This window comes from Phyllobates terribilis, unplaced genomic scaffold (genome assembly GCF_046119375.1).
Source record: "Phyllobates terribilis strain yellow unplaced genomic scaffold, ASM4611937v1 Scaffold_2__4_contigs__length_985480577, whole genome shotgun sequence".
In the NCBI taxonomy this organism is placed as follows: Eukaryota; Metazoa; Chordata; class Amphibia; order Anura; family Dendrobatidae; genus Phyllobates; species Phyllobates terribilis.
Window position 1 is genome coordinate 780881389 of NW_027362762.1, and position 22124 is coordinate 780903512.

The window sequence follows — 22124 nt, forward strand, 5'->3', positions numbered from 1 at the left end:
AACTCCTTTTTAGTCCCAGTCCTGCCCTGCTGCGGTTTCCCATCCGTCTCTGTATACTGGCCTCCAGTGATGACTTGTCATGTTGACAGGTGACCTCTGCAGTCAATCGCAGGTAGAAGGGGTCACATGTGTTATATAGGTTATAAATGGAGAGCGTGAGGCTACACAGGCCAATGTGGGAATGACTAAAGCATAATATTACAAATTTCTAATTTTTTAAATTTAAGTCGATCTACATAAAATCCGTACAAAGATCTGCCTGATTTATTGGATATTTGTCGTTGCAAATTTCTGTGCGGCTTGCTGTGGATTTACTGCATACATTTACGTATGTGAAATAAATGAAATTAAATAAAATAATGAAATAAAATTTGTAGGACTTTTTTTTTTTTATTACCTCCAAGATCAAAGACTTTGTGGAATGCAGAGAGGTCAAAAGCTTGTATAACGTCTTTTCCACAAATATTCCATATTGAGTCCATATGATGCATAAAAGTCACCATCTCCTCTTCTGATCTAATTACAAATTAGTCAAAAGAAAAACAGGAACAGAGTTTTATACCTCGAAATACAAAGCATTATGACGTAGATACACAGTGCAGATGTCTAAGCTGGGTTGGATTTTCTTCCTCTGTTTAAAAAAGACAGAGTGCATCTCTTCAATTGCCACAATATCCAACCCTACAAGCTTCAATTAGATCATGGAAACTACTGAACAAAAAACTAACAGACCATCCCATCCAGCATAAAATAAAAAATATTCCAATAAGGATTCTGGAATCAGCATTACCATATGTAACATTGGAGGAATGGGAAAAAAGGTGTCAATCACTTAGATGACCTATATCAAGAGGAACTAAAGAACTATTAACCTTGTACAAGAAAAATATAAATTAGGTGATATAGAGTTCGTAAAATACTTGAACATTAAAAGATACATAAACAAAACAAAAAAGAAAAAAACAGAACCAACAATTACAAATACCTAAACCAATAATCACTATGATCGAGGAACCTAAGAATGAAATAAAATGGAAAACATAGTATATATAAACTTTTTAATAATGATATAGATCTTAAAAAGACAACTAACTTAACAAACTGGGGGACAGGGCCGGCTCCAGGTTTTTCTGGGCCCGGGCGAAAGAGTCTCAGTGGGCCCCTTTAACAAATACCACGATTCATGATGCACAGATACCACAGAGAAATATATATATAGTACAATGCAAAGATTTCACTTCTTACATTACATGAGTGATATCTATTGTAAATTTCACAATAGCTCAGAAACTGGCGAATCGCTCCAGTATACTGGCCCCCATAAAATGCTCCATAAGGAATACTGGCCCCCATATAACGCTCCATACGGAATACTGGTCCCCATATAACACTCCATACAGAATACTGGCCCCCATATAACGCTCCATACAGAATACTGGCCCCCATATAACGCTCCGTACAGGATACTGGCCCCCATATAATGCTCCGTACAGGATACTGGCCCCCATATAACGCTCTGTACAGGATACTGGCCCCCATATAACGCTCCATACAGGATACTGGCCCTCATATAATGCTCCATGCAGGCGGTTCCCCCCCCCACATATTGCTCAAAGCAGGCTGTTCCCCCCCTTATAATGCCCCATGCAGGATGTCACCCCCCAAATAATGTCCCATGCATGATATCAATTCTCTCCCCCATATAATGCCCCATGCAGGATGTCACCCCCCATATAATGCCCCATGCAGGATGTCATCCCCCATATAATGCCCCATGCAGGATGTCACCCCTCCCATATAATGCCCCATGCAGGATGTCACCCCCATATAATGCGCCATGCAGGATATCACTCCCCATATAATGCCCATTTGCCCCCCATATAATGCCCCATGCAGGATGTCCCTTACCCCCCATATAATGCCGCATGCAGGATGTTCCTTTCCCCCACCATATAATGCCCCATGCAGGATGTCCCTTTCCCCCACCATATAATGCCCCATGCAGGATGTCCCTTTCCCCCACCATATAATGCCCCATGCAGGATGTCCCTTTCCCCCACCATATAATGCCCCATGCAGGATATCACCCCCCTCTCTTTATAATGCCCCATGCAGGATGTCATCACCCCCCCCATATAATGCCCCTTGCAGGATGTCACCCCCGCATATAATGCCCCATGCAGGATGTCGTCCCCCCCATACATTAAAAAAAAAAAAATCAAATACTCACCTCACTTCTCCTCACCTGCTGCCGCTACTCAGGTCCGCCCTCGTCTTCCCACTCTGTGCTGCCTGTTATGGCTCAGGGAAGGGCACGGTGGAAAGACGTCACTGCACCCTCTGACCTGAGACGTCACAGGGAGCACACAGGAGGAAAACAGCTGATCTGCAGAGGCATGGGGAGAGGTAAGTATCCGGCTGCCGGGGCCCTGAGCAAGCGGGGGAGAAGGGCGGGCGCTGGCACCGCTCTCCTCCGCCCATAGCCCGGCGGGGTGCCCGACCGCAGGTAGGCCCCCCCGCCTGCTCAGAGCCCCGGCACTTGCCCGGGTGCTGACGCCGGCCCTGCTGGGAGAAAGATCTGAACTATACTCAAGATTCAGAACAAGGGAAAAATCTATTAAAGCAGTATATAATCCAATACATGCGCTACGCTGCATGAAACTTATAATAAACTGATCACAAGATGGTATTTTACCCCAGTTAGACTAAATAAAATCTTTCCAGCACAGTTACCCTTGTGTTGGAGGTAATGCGGGAAAAAAGGAGACACTAAGGACAGGGCCGGCGTCAGCACCCGGCGTACCTGGGCAAGTGCCGGGGCCCTGGAAAATCAGAGGGGCCCACCCGCCCACTCACTGTCGGGGCCCTGGCCACATCCTCGGCACCTGTTCAGGGACGCAGGCGCTGCTTGATTGCCGGCACTCCCCCCAGACATGGCCGCGCGCTGTCCGGCTGTGTCTGCTAGTAATGACGCGGCAGGATCGATGGCACTGCACCTTTAATTGTGCTTGTGTGTCGCCCCTGCCGCGTCATTACTAGCAGACACAGCCACACAGCGCGCGGCCATGTCTGGGGGGAGTGCCTGCAATCAAACACCGTCGGAGCGGAGGTCCTGCACAGATGGGGGGGAGCGGCCCAGACCCGACCGCAAGTGGGCCCCTCTGATGTTCCAGGGCCATGAAGTGTGTGACACGCCGGGGGCCCTGCACTGCCCCATACCTGAGGAGCTGCTGGACAGGACACTGGACCGGGGACAGGTGAGTGAGGCTTCCCCAATCCCCATATTAAAAATATTTGTAATGGGTCTGTGTGAGTGCATGTCTGTGAATGTCAGTGTGTATGACTGTGTATATATATTTGTCTGTTTTATATATGTCTTTAAGAATTTGTGTAAAAATATGTGTATGTCTGTATGTGTACATGTCTGCGTACCGTGTGTGCGTGCGTGTGTCTGCGTACCGTGTGTGCGTGTGTCTGCGTACCACGTGTACGTGCGTATGTCTGCGTACCGTGTGTGCGTGCGTGTGTCTGCGTACCGTGTGTGCGTGCGTGTGTCTGCGTACCGTGTGTGCGTGCGTGTGTCTGCGTACCGTGTGTGCGTGCGTGTGTCTGCGTACCGTGTGTGCGTGCGTGTGTCTGCGTACCGTGTGTGCGTGTGTCTGCGTACCGTGTGTGCGTGCGTGTGTCTGCGTACCGCGTGTGCGTGCGTGTGTCTGCGTACCGTGTGTGCGTACCGTGTGTGCGTGTGTCTGCGTACCGTGTGTGCGTGCGTGTGTCTGCGTACCGCGTGTGCGTGCGTGTGTCTGCGTACCGTGTGTGCGTACCGTGTGTGCGTGCGCATGTCTGCATATGTGAAGGATGAGGTGGCAGGCTGGGCCCTGTGTACTATATATATATTTCTCCGCCGTATCTGTGCATCATGAATCGTGTATGTGTTAAAAGGGCCCACTGAGACTCTTTCGCCCGGGGCCCAGAAAAACCTGGAGCCGGCCCTGACTAAGGATATCTTTTGAGAATGTACCTCCATTGAAGAAACATGGAAAAAAGTGGAACAACTGATACAACAGATTACACACAAAAGTATAAGACTCTCTCCACAATTAACAATTTTAGCCATAGGGATAAATGATATACCAAAAGAAAATATCTATATAGTCTCACATATAATAATGGTAACAAATCATGTAATTGCATCCCATTGGAAAAGGAAAGATCCTCCAAAAATAGAGGACATCATAGAAAGAATAAGACAATAGATATCCCAAATATTCAACAAATTGGGCCCCCTGGAATAAAGAATTCGCAACACCATTCACCTAGTCCCCTCTAATCACAAAAAAATCAGTATGCAAAATCCTTGGGTGGCTGACAAGGATCCCTCCTTTGCAATAGGAGAAATAACAATTGGAAAATAAATATAGGCTTGGAATACAAGAGTTTGTTTTATTAAATGTAGAATTTTTAGAAACATAATTAGAAGTGAATATATTGTTTATTATTGATGGATATAAAGTTGGTATAAATGTATATTCTTTAGTTAATAATAGGTAATAGAATGTTTTCACCTATTTAAACTGATTTTTTCTTTTTTTTTTGTTGAGAAAATGGACTATACAGCATTAACTTGTGTTTTTATTCTAGATTTGGATAAACCCATTTACCCTTCTAACCTCCCCCCTTAATAAAATTTGCTGTTGTCCTTCTTTCTCTTCCCCTGCCTATCTCTACCATTACAATAAATAATATGTCTTAAGCATAGTAAAATATTAAGAGAAGATATACTTAAAGATAGAAGTGATAAGCCACATGCACAGTTTGTTATTTTTTAAAAAAAAATTTTTGGAAAAGTAAATAAAAATTAGTGATGAGCCAGTGTATTTGTTACTATTCGCACGGATAGTACAGTATTCAGGTTACTCGTTATATTGCGAGTATTTGTGTACTCGCCCCGCTATATTCGGATGTCCCGCCCTGCAGTTTTGGCACCTTCTTTGCAGCCACTAAATATGCTGGACTTCTTAACCAATCACAGTAATGTCGCAGACATCTTGGTTGTGGCATTACTGTGATTGGCTGGCCGCCCAGGGTCATAGGGTCTATTTAAGCTCTGCCGCCGCCATTTTGTGCACATTGCTTCCCGAGCCTGCGTTCTATAAGAATAGGGAGAGATCGCTGAGCTGCTAGGGAGAGTGTTTAGGCCTCTTGATAAAACAAAAGCCCTGGGCTACCTGCAGTGTATACTAGCTCAGTGTAGAGTAGGGAGGGAGAGATACTCGAGCAGGGACAGATTAAAGGAGCTGCTCACCAGCTCCATAATACCACCAAAAAATAGCTCTTTTCAGGGATGAAGACACACAACAAAGTCAGAGTACAGAGTGGGAGAGATTGTGTATTAGGTAGGGAGAGGTTAAAGTGTTCTTCCAGTGTCCATCTTAAAACAGCTCTTGTCAGAGACAAAGCAATATTTTTCCAGCACACAGAGTAGTAGCATTTTGTGCTGCCTTTTTTTTTTTTTTGTTAAAAGAACGGGTCTATTTTCCCCTCTGTTTTAGCGGTCAGAGCCTGGCTTCTGCTGTCCACATTAGTCCACTTAAAAAGGCGGTTAGTGCCCTATGCAAAGCAGTAGTCCAAACATTTCCTACTGCCTACTACAAAGCACGTACCAGACCATTTTCCCCACTGTTTTTGGGGTGACAGCCTGCCTTCTGTCCACATTAGTCCATTTAAAAAGGAGTTTAGTGTCCTACGCAAAGCAGTAGTCCAAACATTTCCTACTGCCTGCTACCAATCACACACCAGGCCATTTTACCCACTATTTTGGCTGTCAACATCTGAAAATCTGTCAACAAAACCCAAAATACCAAAAAAACCTGTTAAGGGACGTGGACGTGGTGTTGTCAGTGGTGCGCGAGAAGGCACTCAGTCTGTGTCAGGTCAGAAGGAGCTTGATGCATCCACTATGTTCCTGGAAATATTTCCCGGTCTGGAATGTAAACGTGTGTGGAAGCCAGAAGAGCGAGAGCAGATTCTGTCTTGTATAACAGATAAGGCCTCTACGCATTTGCCAAGCAGCAACAAATCTTCCACGACCACACAGTCTACTGTTGACACACAGAAGGCTGGCCCATGCAATCCTGAAGCCGGTTCTCCTTCCTCCCTCCATTATCAGTCACAGGAGACATATGACCCCAAGCTTGGCCACTCCGAGGATCTGTTTGGTACTTATCCTTTGGTTGGCTCTGGCCTATCACCATGCAGCATTGAAGAGGGACAAGAGGAGGTGGCGTGCGTTGATGCTCAAGTATTTGAGGAGCTACGGTCAGAAGAAAGCCACTTGGAGGAACATCATTTACTGTCTCCAGAGGTGGAGGCTGATGATGATGAGACACAGTTGCCATCAGGTCAGCCTACAATACCAACTGGGAAGGAGGATGAGATAGAAGACGAGGTGGTCAATGATGAGTCCACTGATCCGACCTGAACCCATGGCATGCATAGCCATGACAGCAACACAGAGGAAGATGGATATGTAGCACCAACACAGGCACCAATGGGTCGTGGTTTGCCCAGAGTGAGAACTGGGTCAACTGTTTCCAAGAGAACCCCCGCTGTCAACCAAGTCAGGGCAAGGCGGCGTTCAGCTGCTGTGTGGAATTTTTTTTCTGAAAGTCCTTCAGAGAAAAACATTGTAGTCTGTGGTATCTGTCATACCAAGTTGAGCAGAGGCCAGGGCAAAGGCAATCTGAGCACCACCAGTATGCAAAACCACATGGCAGCCAAGCACCCCAGTAGGTGGGCGGAACACCAGGGTACCAAATCTGCCTTTGCGGGTCAAACCAATGCCATGTCGCTTGGGCTATGTCCTTCAGAATCTGATGTTCAGGAAGCAGGCACTCATACCTCCTGCCCACAAGCTGCAGTTGCTCACACACAACAAACATCAACCACATCCTGTCACGGCACACTGGGTGAACCTGGTGGAGGGTGGGACAAAGGCGAAAGCTGGAACATCACACATCCTACACACACCAAGAATAGCGGGCCCAACTTCTGTCAGGGTTTTTGCCTCTTCATATACCACTTCCTCTCTGCCCTCCTCCTGCTCCTCATCCTCTGCTAAATTACCCTCCCCATCACTGCCAAGCTGGGACCTGTGCAGTAGTGCATAGGCAAAGCGGCAACACGCTCTGCTGAAGCTGATCTGTTTAGGTCAAAAAGCACACACTGCAGCAGAGCTGTGGCAAGCTTTAAAACAACAGACCAATCAGTTGCTCTCCCCGCTGCACCTCCACCCGGTCTGGTCTTCTGCGATAATGGGCGTAACCTGGGGGCGGCTTTAAAGGTCGGCAAGCTGGTACACGTGCCATACATGGCTCATGTGCTGAATCTAGTTGTTCAGAAATTTCTGAAAACTTACCGTGACTTGCCGTACTTACTTGAGAAGGTACACCGTATTAGCGCCCATTTCTGCCATTCCTCTACCGCTTTTGCTGCTCTTACAGCATTGCAAAAGCGCTTGAATTTGCCAAGTCACCGACTCATTTGCGACCTGCCCACGCGGTGGAACTCAGCCTATCATATGTTGGCGAGGATTAGTGAACAGCAGAGGGCAGTAGCTGAATACCAGCTTCATCATGCCTGTTAGACTGAGAGTCAGCCACCACACAACAACTGTCGAGTGTATGTGGATCGCTGACATTTGTGAGGTTCTTGAGAACTTTGAGTACTGCATCAACCTCATGAGCGGTGATCAGGCTATTATCAGCGTAACCATCCCACTCTTGAAACAATCACTGCATAATCTCAAAGAGGAACCTTTGAGTGCCCAGCATGTTGGTATGGAGCCAGATTTCCCAATGGGTGATACTACCCAGCCCAGCCAATATTCTGAGGCAACATTGAGTGATGAGGAGGAAGATGAGGGGGATGAGGAGGGAGAAGACTTGTTTTTCTGTGCTACCGAGGGGACTAATAATGCTACAGAGGGGACACGCAATCCAAGCTTCATGTCTGTCCAGCCTGGATGTGCTGGAGAGGAGGAGGTGGAGGAAGGGGAGGAGGCGAGTCAGCGTGAGGAGAGGATGGGTACTGTTTCTACTGTTGTGGACACAGAACATTTGCCTTTTTGCAGCTTGGCCCACATGGCACAGTTCATGTGTAAGTGTTTGTGGCAAGACCCTCGCGTGATATACATTTTATCCAACAACCTATACTGGTTGGCCACCTTTCACGGTACAAGGACAAATTTCCGTCTCTCCTTTTGGAGTCACCAAAGAGTTTTACAATGGAATCGTTCAAGAGGGCCGTTGTAGATAAGTTACTGAAAACATCACCCTCAGACAATGCTGGTGGCAGAGGTACTGGCTCTTTTCACCACCAAGGGGTAATAGGGAGAGACACAAACACCAGCTCCAACAGAGGTGGGGGGAAAATGTGCACAAATTGGGCAATTTTCAATAAACCAGCACAACAGCTATCTGTGCCTGTAACAATGCAAAGGAGGGATAAGTTGCAGAACATGGTAAGGGGGAACTTATAAATTAAAAGTTTGAAAATTGTGAAATTTTCCAAATTTTTGACAAATTTTCATTTTTTTCACAAATAAAGGCAAGTCATAGCAAACACATTTTAGCACTCTCATGAAGTACAATGTGTCACGAAAAAATATTCTCAGAATCAGTGGGATCCGTTGAAGCGTTCCAGAGTTATTATCACGTAAAGAGACACTGGTCACAATTGTAAAATTTGACTTGGTTATTAAGGTCAAAATTGGCTTCATCACTAAGGGGTTACATTCTAATATATTTGTATTTGAACATTTCTAAAATTGTATCCAAAATGATTATATACACAGTTACAAAATAACATGTAATTTCAGAATATCTACATAACAAAGCCTTGCTTCAGTGTTTATACAACAGGAAATACTTGAAGCATAAAAATGGGCCCAGAACTTCATTTTGTTTGCAAAACCAACAATCATTGTTGCAAAGCTACACAGTCTGCACAAGTTACCTGTAAATAGCTTCAAATACTTCTTTTGAAGATGTCCCAAAAGCCCTCTCATACTGACTTTTTCCTTCTCTGCAATATAATAAGGAGCATTATTTGGTTAGATTTATAGTTGACAAAACATTTCCTTCCGTACATTTTATGTCCAATTATCTATTCATGTGCAAACACCATCTTATATTCAAGCTTCAAAGCTTCATCTCTGTTACATTTCTGTCACTTTTTTCTTATAAACAAGTTAGGACAATTATATTTTACAAAATCGAAACCATTTGCCTTAATCTCACTCCTTCCAACAGTTTTTAACAGCCTAGAAGCAATTCCAGTCATAAATGATAAAGCCTGTACACGATGAGGCTATTAGGCTATTTTATTTTTTGGATATTTTGTGTAGTAGTTTTAAGACCAAAATCTGCATGGTCCTGAAAAGTGTGCCCCAAATACAGCACTGTAGTTACAAGTCCGAATGGAAGCACAATATGTGAGGCACATAAATATGGAGCATACCCCCAATACTGTATCAGGAAAGGTAGAATCTCATATGTGCAATATTACATACATATATGACAGGGTGCATGGGTCCTGCTCTCCATCATTAATCTTTCCTTGCTTAGGAAAAAAAATGAGTACAGGGGAAACCACCTCAATAGGTAACCCTGAAAACTTACAAGTAAATGGTCACTGTTTGAATAAACTTAAGCTTAAAGGGGCTTGCCCGTGAAAAAAAGTTGATTGTAATCAATAGATCTTGAAATAATAATAACTTCAACAATTGGATGTGTTTACATAAAATGTTCCTGTGCTGAGATAATCTTATAAATGTGCCCCTGATGTGTACAGTGTAATGACTGTGTCTGACCGTGCATAACACAGGTCCTGGGCAGGGGAGGAAGCAAATTATTATTATTCCAAGATCTATTGATTAAAATCAACATTTGTTCATGGGAAAACCCCGTTAAATGATCACCAATGCAATGATTAACAAAATTTAAAAAAAAAAACTTTACCCAAAATGACGCTTTTAGATAAAAAAAAGTGTGATCCGTCTCTAAAAGAAGAAATGCTGAGACGACTTACAGGAAGTGGGGACGGGTCTGACTCTCTGCTCCTACTCTCCTGTCTGAACTGTATGCAGGCATAACAGAGAGGTGGGATAGGGAGTAAGAGGATTTTTTTTCATAAATAGTGCTGGCAGAATGATGATGAAAAGGATGCCAATCCTTAAGTGTATGGCATGTTACAGACCATAAGAATCGTGGCAGCTTTGGGACAGTCTGGCATGGGCACCAGCAGCAGCTTTAACTTTTTGGGAATAAGGCAGCAGAATTATACTTTTACTCTGTTTTGGGAAAAATGACAGGTGCACTTTAAAGAGGTTGGCCATTACTTTAGCATTGATGACCTATCCTTAAGTTACAGTTGACACTCCCGCCGATCAGTTGTTATCTGTGTCGGCAACCACGGGCCGGAAATACTCACTTGTCTTGTGATAGTGGCCGCCACAGGGTACTGCACATCAACCTCCTATTGATTTGAATAGGAGGCAGATGTGTAGTACCCTGCCTCAGCCACTATCAGAAGACGCCAGCTCCGCAAGTGAGCACTTCTGGCCAGTGACCACCGCTGCCGATACCGTTGATTGGCGAGGGTGCTGAGTGTCGGACCCTGACCGATCAGACATGTATGACCTATCCTAAGGATAGGTCATCAATGCTAAAGTAGTGAACAACCTCTTTAAGTTAATGTATCTGTACTAATATGCATTGTAACGGGTCTGGGAGGCGGATCCTCTGAGCTACTATACAAGGGGGCGGTCCTTGTAAGGGAGCGGGTGGCGACCAGGGAAGACGGGCAGGAAGTCACAGCAGGTGACCGGGACAGTCTCTGAGTGAACGGGCTGGAGGTGACGGCAAGTGACCGGGGCAGTCTCTGGATGAACGGGCAGATGGTCACGGCAAGTGACCGGGGCAGTCTCTGAATGAACGGGCAGATGGTCACGGCAAGTGACCGGGGCAGTCTCTGAATGAACGGGCAGATGGTCACGGCAAGTGACCGGGGCAGTCTCTGGATGAACGGGCAGATGGTCACGGCAAGTGACCGGGGCAGTCTCTGGGTAAAGGGTTGGTACGACCTGTGGCGGCTGATGATAGACGTGAGCTCCCAGGTGAGCAGGCGAGAGTCTCTGGATGAACGGGTGGTCACAGCATGTGACGGCGGAGCCTCCAGGAAGACCAACAGACAGGCGGCAGATGAGCGCTCCCAGGTGAGCGGGCAGAAGTCTCTGGACAGGCGGGTGGTCACAGCACGTGACGGCAGAGCCTCCAGGTAGGCTAGCAGACAGGCAGCAGATGAGCGCTCCCAGGTGAGCGGGCAGGAGTCACTGGACAGGCAGGTGGTCACAGCACGTGACGGCGGAGCCTCCAGGTAGGCTAGCAGGCAGGTAGCAGATGTGTGCTCCCAGGTGAGCAGGCAAGCTGGTCCATAGACAGACTGACAGGAGTTGGAAGGCAGACCGTCGGACCTCAGGCAAGCAGGCAGGTGGCTGAAGTGCGCTCCCAGGTGAGCGGACAGGCTGGTCCTTAGACAGACTGACAGGAGTAGTAAGGCAGACCGTCGGACCTCAGACTAGCAGGCAGGAAGCAGATAATCAGGCAGGAATAAGACAGCAAGCTGGCAGGAATCTGGCAGGTATCTGGCAGGTAACTGGCAACGGGACCTGAGGGCTGAAGCAGAGTAGTGAACAGTGCAACAACATTGCTCGGGCACCTCCATTTTGGAGGAGGTGCCTTATATATGGTGAAGTCCTCCGGCCATTGGCCGGGGACTCCTTAGGACGGCGCGCGCGGCCCCTTTAAGAGGGAGGGAGAGCGCGCGCGCCCTAAGCACAGTGGCCGGGAAGGAGTGCGCGCTGCCAGCAGAGCGGGAGGAGGACGCCGGGCACGGAGCAGAGAGGTGAGGGGAACAGCGTCCCTGCCTAGCAGAGGGCAGGGACGCCGGCGCTACAGTACCCCCCCCTTTAGGCCCCCCCTTTTTTAGGCCAGACAGAAATTTAGCTAGGATAAGAGGGGCATGGATGTTCTCCCGGGGCTCCCACGTTCTCTCCTCAGGACCAAACCCCTTCCAATCTACTAGAAAAAAGGTCTTTCCTCTTACCCTTTTGGTGGCAAGAATGTTCTCTACCTCAAACTCGTCCTCAGCAGAAACCGGAGCAGGAGGCGTACCTGTAGACTTGGAAAAAGAGTTAAGTACCACAGGTTTGAGGAGAGATACATGGAAGGAGTTAGGGATCCGTAAGTTGGCCGGGAGTTTCAATTTATAGGCCACCGGGTTGATCTGACTGATGACCTCCAGAGGACCGATGAACCGAGGCCCTAACTTGTAAGAAGGTATCTTGAGTCGGACATATTTAGATGAGAGCCAGACTTTATCTCCAGGACGAAATTGTGGAGGATCCAGGCGTTTTTTGTCAGCGTGTCTTTTCATCCGTTCGGACGACTGAAGGAGTGCGGATCGGGTACTCTCCCAAATGGAGGAAAATTTGCTAACGAGAGATTCCGCAGCCGGGTTGTCCACAGAGGTGGAGACAGGAAAAGGAATCCGAGGATGCTGACCGAAGACTACAAAAAACGGGGATTTGGAGGAGGATTCGCTCTCGTGATTGTTATAAGAGAACTCGGCCCATGGTAGGAGATCCACCCAGTCTGAATGATGGGCATTAACAAAGTGCCGGAGGTAACTGGTCAGGTTCTGACTGATCCGCTCCACTTGACCATTGGACTGTGGGTGGTAAGCGGAAGAGAAGTCCAGGGTGACGTCTAGCAGTTTACAAGTGGCTCTCCAGAAACGTGAGGTGAACTGTACCCCACGATCCGACACGATGTGGAGGGGCAGGCCATGAAGACGGAAGATGTGGCGGATAAAGTCTTTAGCCAGCTCGGGTGCAGACGGGAGGGCTGGCAGGGGAATAAAGTGAGCCATCTTGGAAAAGCGATCAGCGACCACCCAAATGACCGTACAACCGGCGGAGACGGGGAGATCAGTTATGAAGTCCATAGCAATATGCTGCCAGGGGGCAGCAGGCACAGGAAGCGGAAGGAGGCGACCGGCTGGCAGGTGTCTCGGGACTTTGTTGCGGGCGCAGGACACACAGGCAGAAACAAAGTCTATTACGTCCTTGTGCAGGGTAGGCCACCAGCAGTGCCGGGCAATAAGCTGGAGGGTCTTTTTCTGACTGGCGTGGCCAGCTAGTTTAGACGAATGGCCCCAGTGTAGGATCTTCTTCCGATCAGGTACTGAAACAAACGTCTTACCGGGAGGGAGACGATTTAGACTCACGGGAGCCACCTGCATTACTCTGGCGGGATCGATGATATGTTTAGGTTCTTCCTCGAGATCGGACACCAGAAAGGATCGGGACAAGGCGTCTGCTTTGACGTTTTTGTCAGCCGGGCGAAAATGAAGAACAAAATCAAAGCGAGCAAAAAACAAGGACCACCGGGCTTGGCGCGGGTTAAGTCTCTGGGCATGCTGGAGGTAAGCCAAGTTCTTGTGGTCAGTGTAAATTATTACCGGGTGAAGAGCCCCCTCGAGTAGGTAACGCCACTCCTCCAATGCCAGCTTGATGGCCAATAACTCTCGGTCTCCTATGGAATAGTTGCGCTCAGAAGAGGAGAAGAGTTTGGAGAAGAAGCCACAATTTACCATTCTCCCGGAAGATGATTTTTGAGTAAGTACCGCTCCGGCTCCAGAGGAGGAGGCGTCAACTTCCAGGAAGAACTGCTTGTTGCCGTCCGGGCGATGCAGCACCGGGGCGGAAGAGAAGGCCTGTTTTAGGGAAAGAAAGGCCTCCTCAGCTTCGGGCGGCCACTCTTTGGGATTAGTACCCTTACGGGTGAGCGCGGAAATTGGGGCAGTCCGGGAAGAGAAGTGTGGTATGAAGAGGCGGTAGTAGTTAGCGAAGCCCAGGAATCGCTGAATGGCCTTCAACCCCTCCGGTAGAGGCCATTTCTCGATGGCAGACAGCTTCTCTGGATCCATTCGTAGGCCGGTCTGAGAAATAATGTAGCCCAAAAACGGAAGCGAGGTCTGCTCAAAGAGGCACTTCTCGTATTTAGCGAAGAGGTGATTCTGCCTGAGCCTGAGCAGGACCTGACGAACGTCCCTCCGGTGAGTCTGGAGATCCGGAGAGAAGACCAAGATGTCGTCCAGGTACACCACTACGCAGGAGTAGAGACGGTCCCGGAAGATGTCATTGACCAACTCTTGAAAGACGGCAGGAGCGTTACAGAGACCAAAGGGCATTACCAGATATTCATAGTGGCTGTCCCGGGTGTTGAATGCCGTCTTCCATTCATCCCCCTGACGGATACGAACCAGGTTGTACGCCCCACGGAGGTCCAGTTTGGTGAAGATTCTAGCCCCCCTCAGACGATCAAATAACTCCGGAATGAGCGGAAGGGGGTACTTATTCTTCACCGTGATCTGGTTAAGGCCTCTATAGTCTATACAGGGACGGAGAGAGCCGTCCTTCTTTTTGACGAAAAAGAAGCCTGCTCCCGCCGGGGAGGTAGATTTCTGGATGAATCCCCTGGCCAGATTCTCCTCAATATATTCGGACATCGACCGGGTCTCAGCAGCGGATAATGGATAAATACGCCCACGGGGAGGAGTAGTACCAGGTAACAGGTCGATAGGGCAGTCGTATGGTCTATGAGGGGGTAGTGTCTCTGCTTCCTTTTTATTAAAGACATCAGCATAAGACCAATAAGGAATCGGAAGTCCAGGTAGATTAGCTGGGGTAGGAGAAGGACGGACGGGATGGACGGGAACCAGACAGGTCTTATGGCAGTCCTGTCCCCAGCGAAGGACTTCTCCGGTCTGCCAGTCAAGCACGGGTGCATGTCTCTGGAGCCAAGGTAGGCCTAGCAAGAGGGCGTGGGAGAGTCCAGGCAGAACATGAAAGGAGATACTCTCAGAATGCAGCATTCCCACCTGCAGAGTAATGGATTCGGTGATGAGTTGGATGGGGCGTGGTAAGAGACCCCCATCCACGGCAGCAACAGACAAGGGTACAGCCAGAGGTTTGGTGGGGATGCGGTATTTCTCTACCAGGGACTGTGAAATAAGATTCCCGGCTGCTCCAGAGTCAAGTTGGGCTAGTTCGAAATAACGGTTCTCCCCGCAGACGATTGAGACTGACAACAGCAGAGATGGAGAGGATTTATTCTTGTCTAGGTCGACCTCTCTGAGCGAACCTAGACACAGGCGTTTCCCGACCTCTCCGGGCAGGTACGGATCCGGTGCTCCTTACTGCCACAGTAGAAGCAGCTCCCCTCGGCACGGCGTAAGTCCTGACGGGTTTTGACCATCTTGGTCTGGTCGACCTGCATAGGCTCAGGAGAGTGTACCTGGGTAGAGACGGAGGGAGTGACGGGTCTCTGAAAAGTAGGAGCTAGACGTGGTAACCTCCTCTCACGGGTGACCTCTTTGGCACGCTCCTGGAACCGTAGGTCAATCCGGGTGGCAAGAGTTATTAGGTCATCGAGAGTGGTAGGGATGTCCCGACCGGCAAGTTCATCTTTAATACGGCCGGACAGACCCTCCCAGAAGACGGATACCAGAGCGTCATTTTCCCAGGCCAGCTCCGAGGCAAGGGTACGGAACCGTATGGCATATTGGCCCACGGTGAGACTTCCCTGACGGAGGCGTAGCAGTGATGATGCGGATGAGGTCTTCCGTCCGGGTTCGTCGAAGACTTTCCGGAAAGCCGTGAGAAAAGCAGGCAAGTTGGACACCAGGGGGTCTCCTCTCTCCCATAGAGGATTTAGCCAGGCCAGGGCCTCCCCGGTGAGATGGGACATGATGAATGCAATTTTGGCTCGGTCGGAGTTAAACTGGTGGGACAATAGTTCAAAGTGCAGGGTGCACTGATTTATGAAGCCCCGAGCCTGGGCGGAGTCGCCTCCGAAGCGAGGAGGTGCAGAAAGCCGGGGTCCGGGGTAGGATACCATGGTATTAGTGGGCAGCGGAGCTGCCGGATTGCGAGACATGGCACTGGCGGAGGTTGCTGGTGGAGCAGTCAGAGTGTCCAGGCGAGTATTGACATTCCGCAGGTGACCCAGGATGGACTCCTGTTGGGACCTTTGACGGGACAGTTCATGACACAGGTCCGAGAGCGAGGGAGCTTGGGTGCCACCGGGTTCCATGGCCCGAGCAAACTGTAACGGGTCTGGGAGGCGGAACCTCTGAGCTACTATACAAGGGGGCGGTCCTTGTAAGGGAGCGGGTGGCGACCAGGGAAGACGGGCAGGAAGTCACAGCAGGTGACCGGGACAGTCTCTGAGTGAACGGGCTGGAGGTCACGGCAAGTGACCGGGGCAGTCTCTGGATGAACGGGCAGATGGTCACGGCAAGTGACCGGGGCAGTCTCTGAATGAACGGGCAGATGGTCACGGCAAGTGACCGGGGCAGTCTCTGGATGAACGGGCAGATGGTCACGGCAAGTGACCGGGGCAGTCTCTGGGTAAAGGGTTGGTACGACCTGTGGCGGCTGATGATAGACGTGAGCTCCCAGGTGAGCAGGCGAGAGTCTCTGGATGAACGGGTGGTCACAGCATGTGACGGCGGAGCCTCCAGGAAGACCAACAGACAGGCGGCAGATGAGCGCTCCCAGGTGAGCGGGCAGAAGTCTCTGGACAGGCGGGTGGTCACAGCACGTGACGGCAGAGCCTCCAGGTAGGCTAGCAGACAGGCAGCAGATGAGCGCTCCCAGGTGAGCGGGCAGGAGTCACTGGACAGGCAGGTGGTCACAGCACGTGACGGCGGAGCCTCCAGGTAGGCTAGCAGGCAGGTAGCAGATGTGTGCTCCCAGGTGAGCAGGCAAGCTGGTCCATAGACAGACTGACAGGAGTTGGAAGGCAGACCGTCGGACCTCAGGCAAGCAGGCAGGTGGCTGAAGTGCGCTCCCAGGTGAGCGGACAGGCTGGTCCTTAGACAGACTGACAGGAGTAGTAAGGCAGACCGTCGGACCTCAGACTAGCAGGCAGGTAGCAGATAATCAGGCAGGAATAAGACAGCAAGCTGGCAGGAATCTGGCAGGTATCTGGCAGGTAACTGGCAACGGGACCTGAGGGCTGAAGCAGAGTAGTGAACAGTGCAACAACATTGCTCGGGCACCTCCATTTTGGAGGAGGTGCCTTATATATGGTGAAGTCCTCCGGCCATTGGCCGGGGACTCCTTAGGACGGCGCGCGCGGCCCCTTTAAGAGGGAGGGAGAGCGCGCGCGCCCTAAGCACAGTGGCCGGGAAGGAGCGCGCGCTGCCAGCAGAGCGGGAGGAGGACGCCGGGCACGGAGCAGAGAGGTGAGGGGAACAGCGTCCCTGCCTAGCAGAGGGCAGTGACGCCGGCGCTACATGCATAAAGACTACTCTTCCATATGAGGCAACACAAAACCGGAGCAATATAATATCTGTTCTATCATTTTTGTACAATTCTATATTTAACATTTTCTCCGTATATGAGCAGCAACAGTGGAATGCCTAGACCATGGGAATTGTTTGACTCCCTTCATGAACATGTAGTAAAGAAATAACCCTACAAAGAAATAAAGAAAACAGTCTACCCAACCAGCACAGTTAGGGCTTTTTCAGACGTCTGTGATCATTGGTCTGATCTCAGATCACAATGCACTGACTGGTCATGCATCTCCCGACCCTGAGTGTGACAATCTCATTGAAATATATGAAGCTGTCATGCTCTGAGTCAGAAGACGTGCAGCCAGTTAGTGCATTGTGATCCAAGATCGGACCAATGATCACAGACGTCTGAAACAGCCCTTACATGGATACTAGGGCAGCACGGTGGCTCAGTGGTTAGCAGCCTTGCAGTGCTGGGGTCCTGGGTTCAAATCCCACCAAGGACAACATCTGCAAGGAGTTCGTATGTTCTCCCCGTGTTTGCATGGGTTTCCCCTAGGTTCTCTGGTTTCCTCCCACACTCCAAAGACATACTAATAGGGAATGTAGATTGTGAGCCCCAATGGGGACAGTGCCGATAATGTCTGTAAATTGTCTGAATTGTAAAGCGGTGCGGAATATGTTGGCGCTACATAAATAAAAAGATTATTATTTTATTATTATTACTACACAAATAAATTATATGTATAAATTATATATTATCTGTTATTAGTCTCTTGAGTCTAAGAAAAAGCTGAGTTTATTATCACAGATAAGCCAAGAAATATGTATGTCTTAGTGATTACTATCAGTTCTGAGGACCTCTGGTCATCAGAACCAGTCCATCTGAGAGCAGTAAGAACTGTCAAACTAATAATGAAGAGGGGACATGGAATCTGAAAAATCACAACAGAAAGAAGAAAAGGAGGGCTCTGGGCATTTTAACTTTAAATTTAGCATTTGAATTAAATTTTTTATAGAAAACCAGAGAGTCACCCATGGACTGTTATGGGGCTATATTGTTCCTTTTTTTCACTGCCAATTTTATTTCATGTAAATCCATGGGTAAGGTGACAAATGTCTGATCACTGTGGGTGGTACTGCCAGGACTCCACCAATCACAAGAATGCATGTCCTAATCCTCCGTACCGACCCACTGCCGTCAGATTAGATGTTGTGGTATGGTGACTCATGAACACAGCTGCTCTATGACAGGTAGCTGCTGAGCACTGTTCAGTACTTTGTTCCCACTGTATAACTGCCATAGACACGGAATGGAGCAATAGTGATCATGCACAACCAGGCAGTTTGATTCACTCCCAACCGCAGTGAATAGTAATGGAGGATCAAGACCCCAGTTCTAGAGATTGGTGGGGCTCCCAGAGATGGGTCGTCCAGAGATCATACTGTGGGTAGATGTTAAATGTCTTTTATAGGAAAACCCCTTTAAAGCAAACCTGTCATCAGGATTGTGCTAAGTAAACTACATACTCGGTCAGATTGGCACTGTTACGCTGATTAAAATAATAACTGGGTTAATGAAATCCGTCCTGTTATTCTTGTTTAATTTTTATTGCCAGTTTGGAGATAATGATATGCTCGTGCTCCAGGGCGGCCTGTGGTAGGGCTTTCTTTGGTGCTCTGGCATTATCTTCATCATTGTGGCTTGAATGAAAGGTCACTGATCCTTCAGTGACCTGCCTCCTATTTTAAATACTGCGCTTGCGTAGTTCATATTGTGGTCTTTTAAAAAAAAAATCTTGACTCCAGCAAAATGGCTCCCGCGCATGCGCACTAGTAGCCATCACTTGCCGATAGATGCTACCTCGCACGCGCCATGCCCATTTTGCTGGAACTAAAACATTTTTTTGCTCCAGCATAGAGAATGAAGAATGTATTTGTCGGTCTCCTCCTGAAAGGCAGTGTGGGGGATCCTGAATTCCACATTATGCTGCTTGGGGACTCTGAGCCGCGTCTTTGTTCCAAATTAACATTAAGATTGTGTCTTTCTCCATTACACAAAATAATGGATTCCCCCCATCGGCAAGCGATAGCTGCCTCTGCGCATGCACGATAGTATAGAAATTTTCACTACACACGCAAACACAATTTTAATGAGATTTAGAAAAACGTGTAAGTGGCGGACAACATACAGTTCACACAGGAGGTGCAGGAGCACCCTTATTGCTATTACCCAAAAGGACTCAACTCTATATGCATCCCCACAGGGATTTCTCTCATACGGTTTGGACCATCACAGCCTTCCCCAGAGCGACTATGTGAGCAAGGCTCAGGAGCGGGGTAAAAGTCGCCTCTAAACAAAAGAACTGTATTTTGTCCGCCACTTGCACGTTTTTCTAAATCTCATTAAAACTTTTGCATTGAATCTCCTGAGTGTGCGGTGAAAATTTCTATACTATAGTGATTGTGGAGTCCGCAACTCCCTTCCACCTGCACCTCACTCTATAGCTGTGTGCACGCCACTTTTTGTAATCTGCACATGCACGGGTGCCAGTGCCATTTTGCTGGAGCAAATTTTTTTTTACCTCCAGCAAATTGGCCCCGGCGCGTGCGCTGTAGCATCTAGCGGCAAGCGCTAGATGTTACTGCGCATGTGTGGGCGTTGGTGCCATTTTGCTAGAGTTACTTTTTAAAAAAATAAAAAATACCACAATATGAACTGGGCATATGCAGTATTTAAAATAGGAGGCTGGTCACTGAAGGATCAGTGACCTGTCATTTAAGCCACAATGATGAATATGAGAACAGAGCACCAAGAGTAGACCCTGCCTACAGTCCCACGCCGATGCACGAGCATCTCATTATCTCCAAACTGCAAATAAAGATTAAACAACCACAAGATGGATTTCATCAACCCAGGTATCATTTAAACAGTGTAATGGCGCCAACCTGACACTGCATGTAGTTTGCTTAGCAAAATCCTTCTGACAGGTTCGCTTTTTAATGTACAATTTTATCATCTCTAATGCATTTACTGTATACATATACTACCTTACAGCTTGTGGTAAGAAGTGCCAGCACATGTATGTGGTCTGAGAGTAATAAATCATTATATGATAGAGGGTCCGAGGGCTGGACTTGACCAAATAAACAGTGGAAACATCAGTGTTGGAATAATAACCTTAAAAGAAAGAAAATGACAATATGACATTTGTAATTTTTGTACTACGGCATATAAATGTTGTATGTAGCATCTAAATTTCAATTTTGTCCATTAATACTGCAGCTATGATCATATTGTATGAAATGCAGACAGACTGATAGAATACATCATTAAAAGGTATAATGTGTAATGTAAACCGACCATCCACCCCACATTAAATGTAACATTTTGATATACAGTCACCATACCTGGTGCTCCATGTTCAGCTTCCGCTGCCTGTGTCAGATTGGCATCCCATTTTAATTTTATATAAAATAGCCACTACTGTGGCATCGGAGAACTGTGAAAAGTCTCCACTGCCTTTCTGATGCCAAAGGATGGACCTGCATCAATGCTAGAGTGGACAAGCACCAACATCATTGGATGAAGACAGTGGAGGCAAGATTCAGACTTTTTGCATTACTCCCAGGAGCATGTGTAGGGCATCCACTAAATAAGGGTCAATGGAATATTTTATTGACATGTCTAAATAATATTTGCATGAACATCACATTCTGATGTCAGAATCAAGTGACACTACATTACTGGAACGGACCTAATATGCTAACTTTGCTGTCCACCCTGTTTATCTGATCTAATACTGGAGATAGCAGTGTGAGCAGCCTCTTTTTACCTCTGTACTATATACCCTGTCTATCTGAGCTAATAATAGAGATACCAGTATAGAGGTAAGAAGAGGCTGCTCACACTGCTGTATACCCTGTCTATCTGATCTAATACTGGATACCATGGGTGCTGAGGTAAGAAGAGGCTGCTCACACTGCTATTCACCCTGTCTATATGAGATAATAATGGAGATACCAGGGGTCCTGATGTAAGAAGAGGCTGCTCGCACTGCTGTCGACTAAGTCTATCTGATCTAATACTGGATACAATGGGTGCTGAGGTAAGATGAGGCCGCTCACACTGCTATCCACACTGTCTATATGAGCTAATACTGGAGATAGCAGTAGTACAGAGGTAGGGAGAGGCTGTTCACACTGTTGGCCACCATGTCTACCTGATTTAATACGGGAAATATTAGGGACACTGAGGTAAGAAGAAAATGTTTGCACTGCTGCCCACTTTATATTTCTGATCTAATACTGGAAATGTCATGGGTGCTGAGGTAAGAAGAGGCTGATCACACTGCTGTTCACTCTGCATAACTGATCTAATACTGGAGATACCAAGACTGCTGAGGCTAGAAGAAGCTGCTCATACTGCTGTCCACCCTGTCGTTCTGATCTAATACTGGAGATACCAGGAGTGCTGAGGCTAGAAGAGGCTGCTCACATGGCTGTCGACCCTGTGTTTCTGATCTAATATTGGAGATACCAGGAGTGCTGAGGCTAGAAGAGGCTGCTCACACTGCTGTCTACCATGACTTTCTGAAAGACAATACATGACATAGTTAATCTTTAGGTCACAGAAATGGAGCTTCCTACTGTACAAAAAGGTAGGAGGTGAAGCTTCCTATTGCACATGCTCCATG

At 47.9% G+C, this 22124-nt stretch overlaps 1 protein-coding gene across 2 annotated transcripts in view; it reads right to left on the reverse strand.

The window, feature by feature from the left end:
- ASMT (acetylserotonin O-methyltransferase) overlaps positions 1-22124 on the reverse strand; it is a 106651-nt gene that overhangs the window by 41107 nt on the left and 43420 nt on the right. For both annotated transcript variants that reach the window (XM_073667359.1, XM_073667358.1), the window contains exons 4-6: positions 20479-20608; positions 9016-9084; positions 398-516 (exon numbers count right to left, since the gene is read on the reverse strand). In XM_073667359.1, coding sequence (XP_073523460.1) covers positions 398-516; positions 9016-9084; positions 20479-20608 — 318 coding nt within the window. The remainder of the gene's footprint in view (positions 1-397; positions 517-9015; positions 9085-20478; positions 20609-22124) is intronic.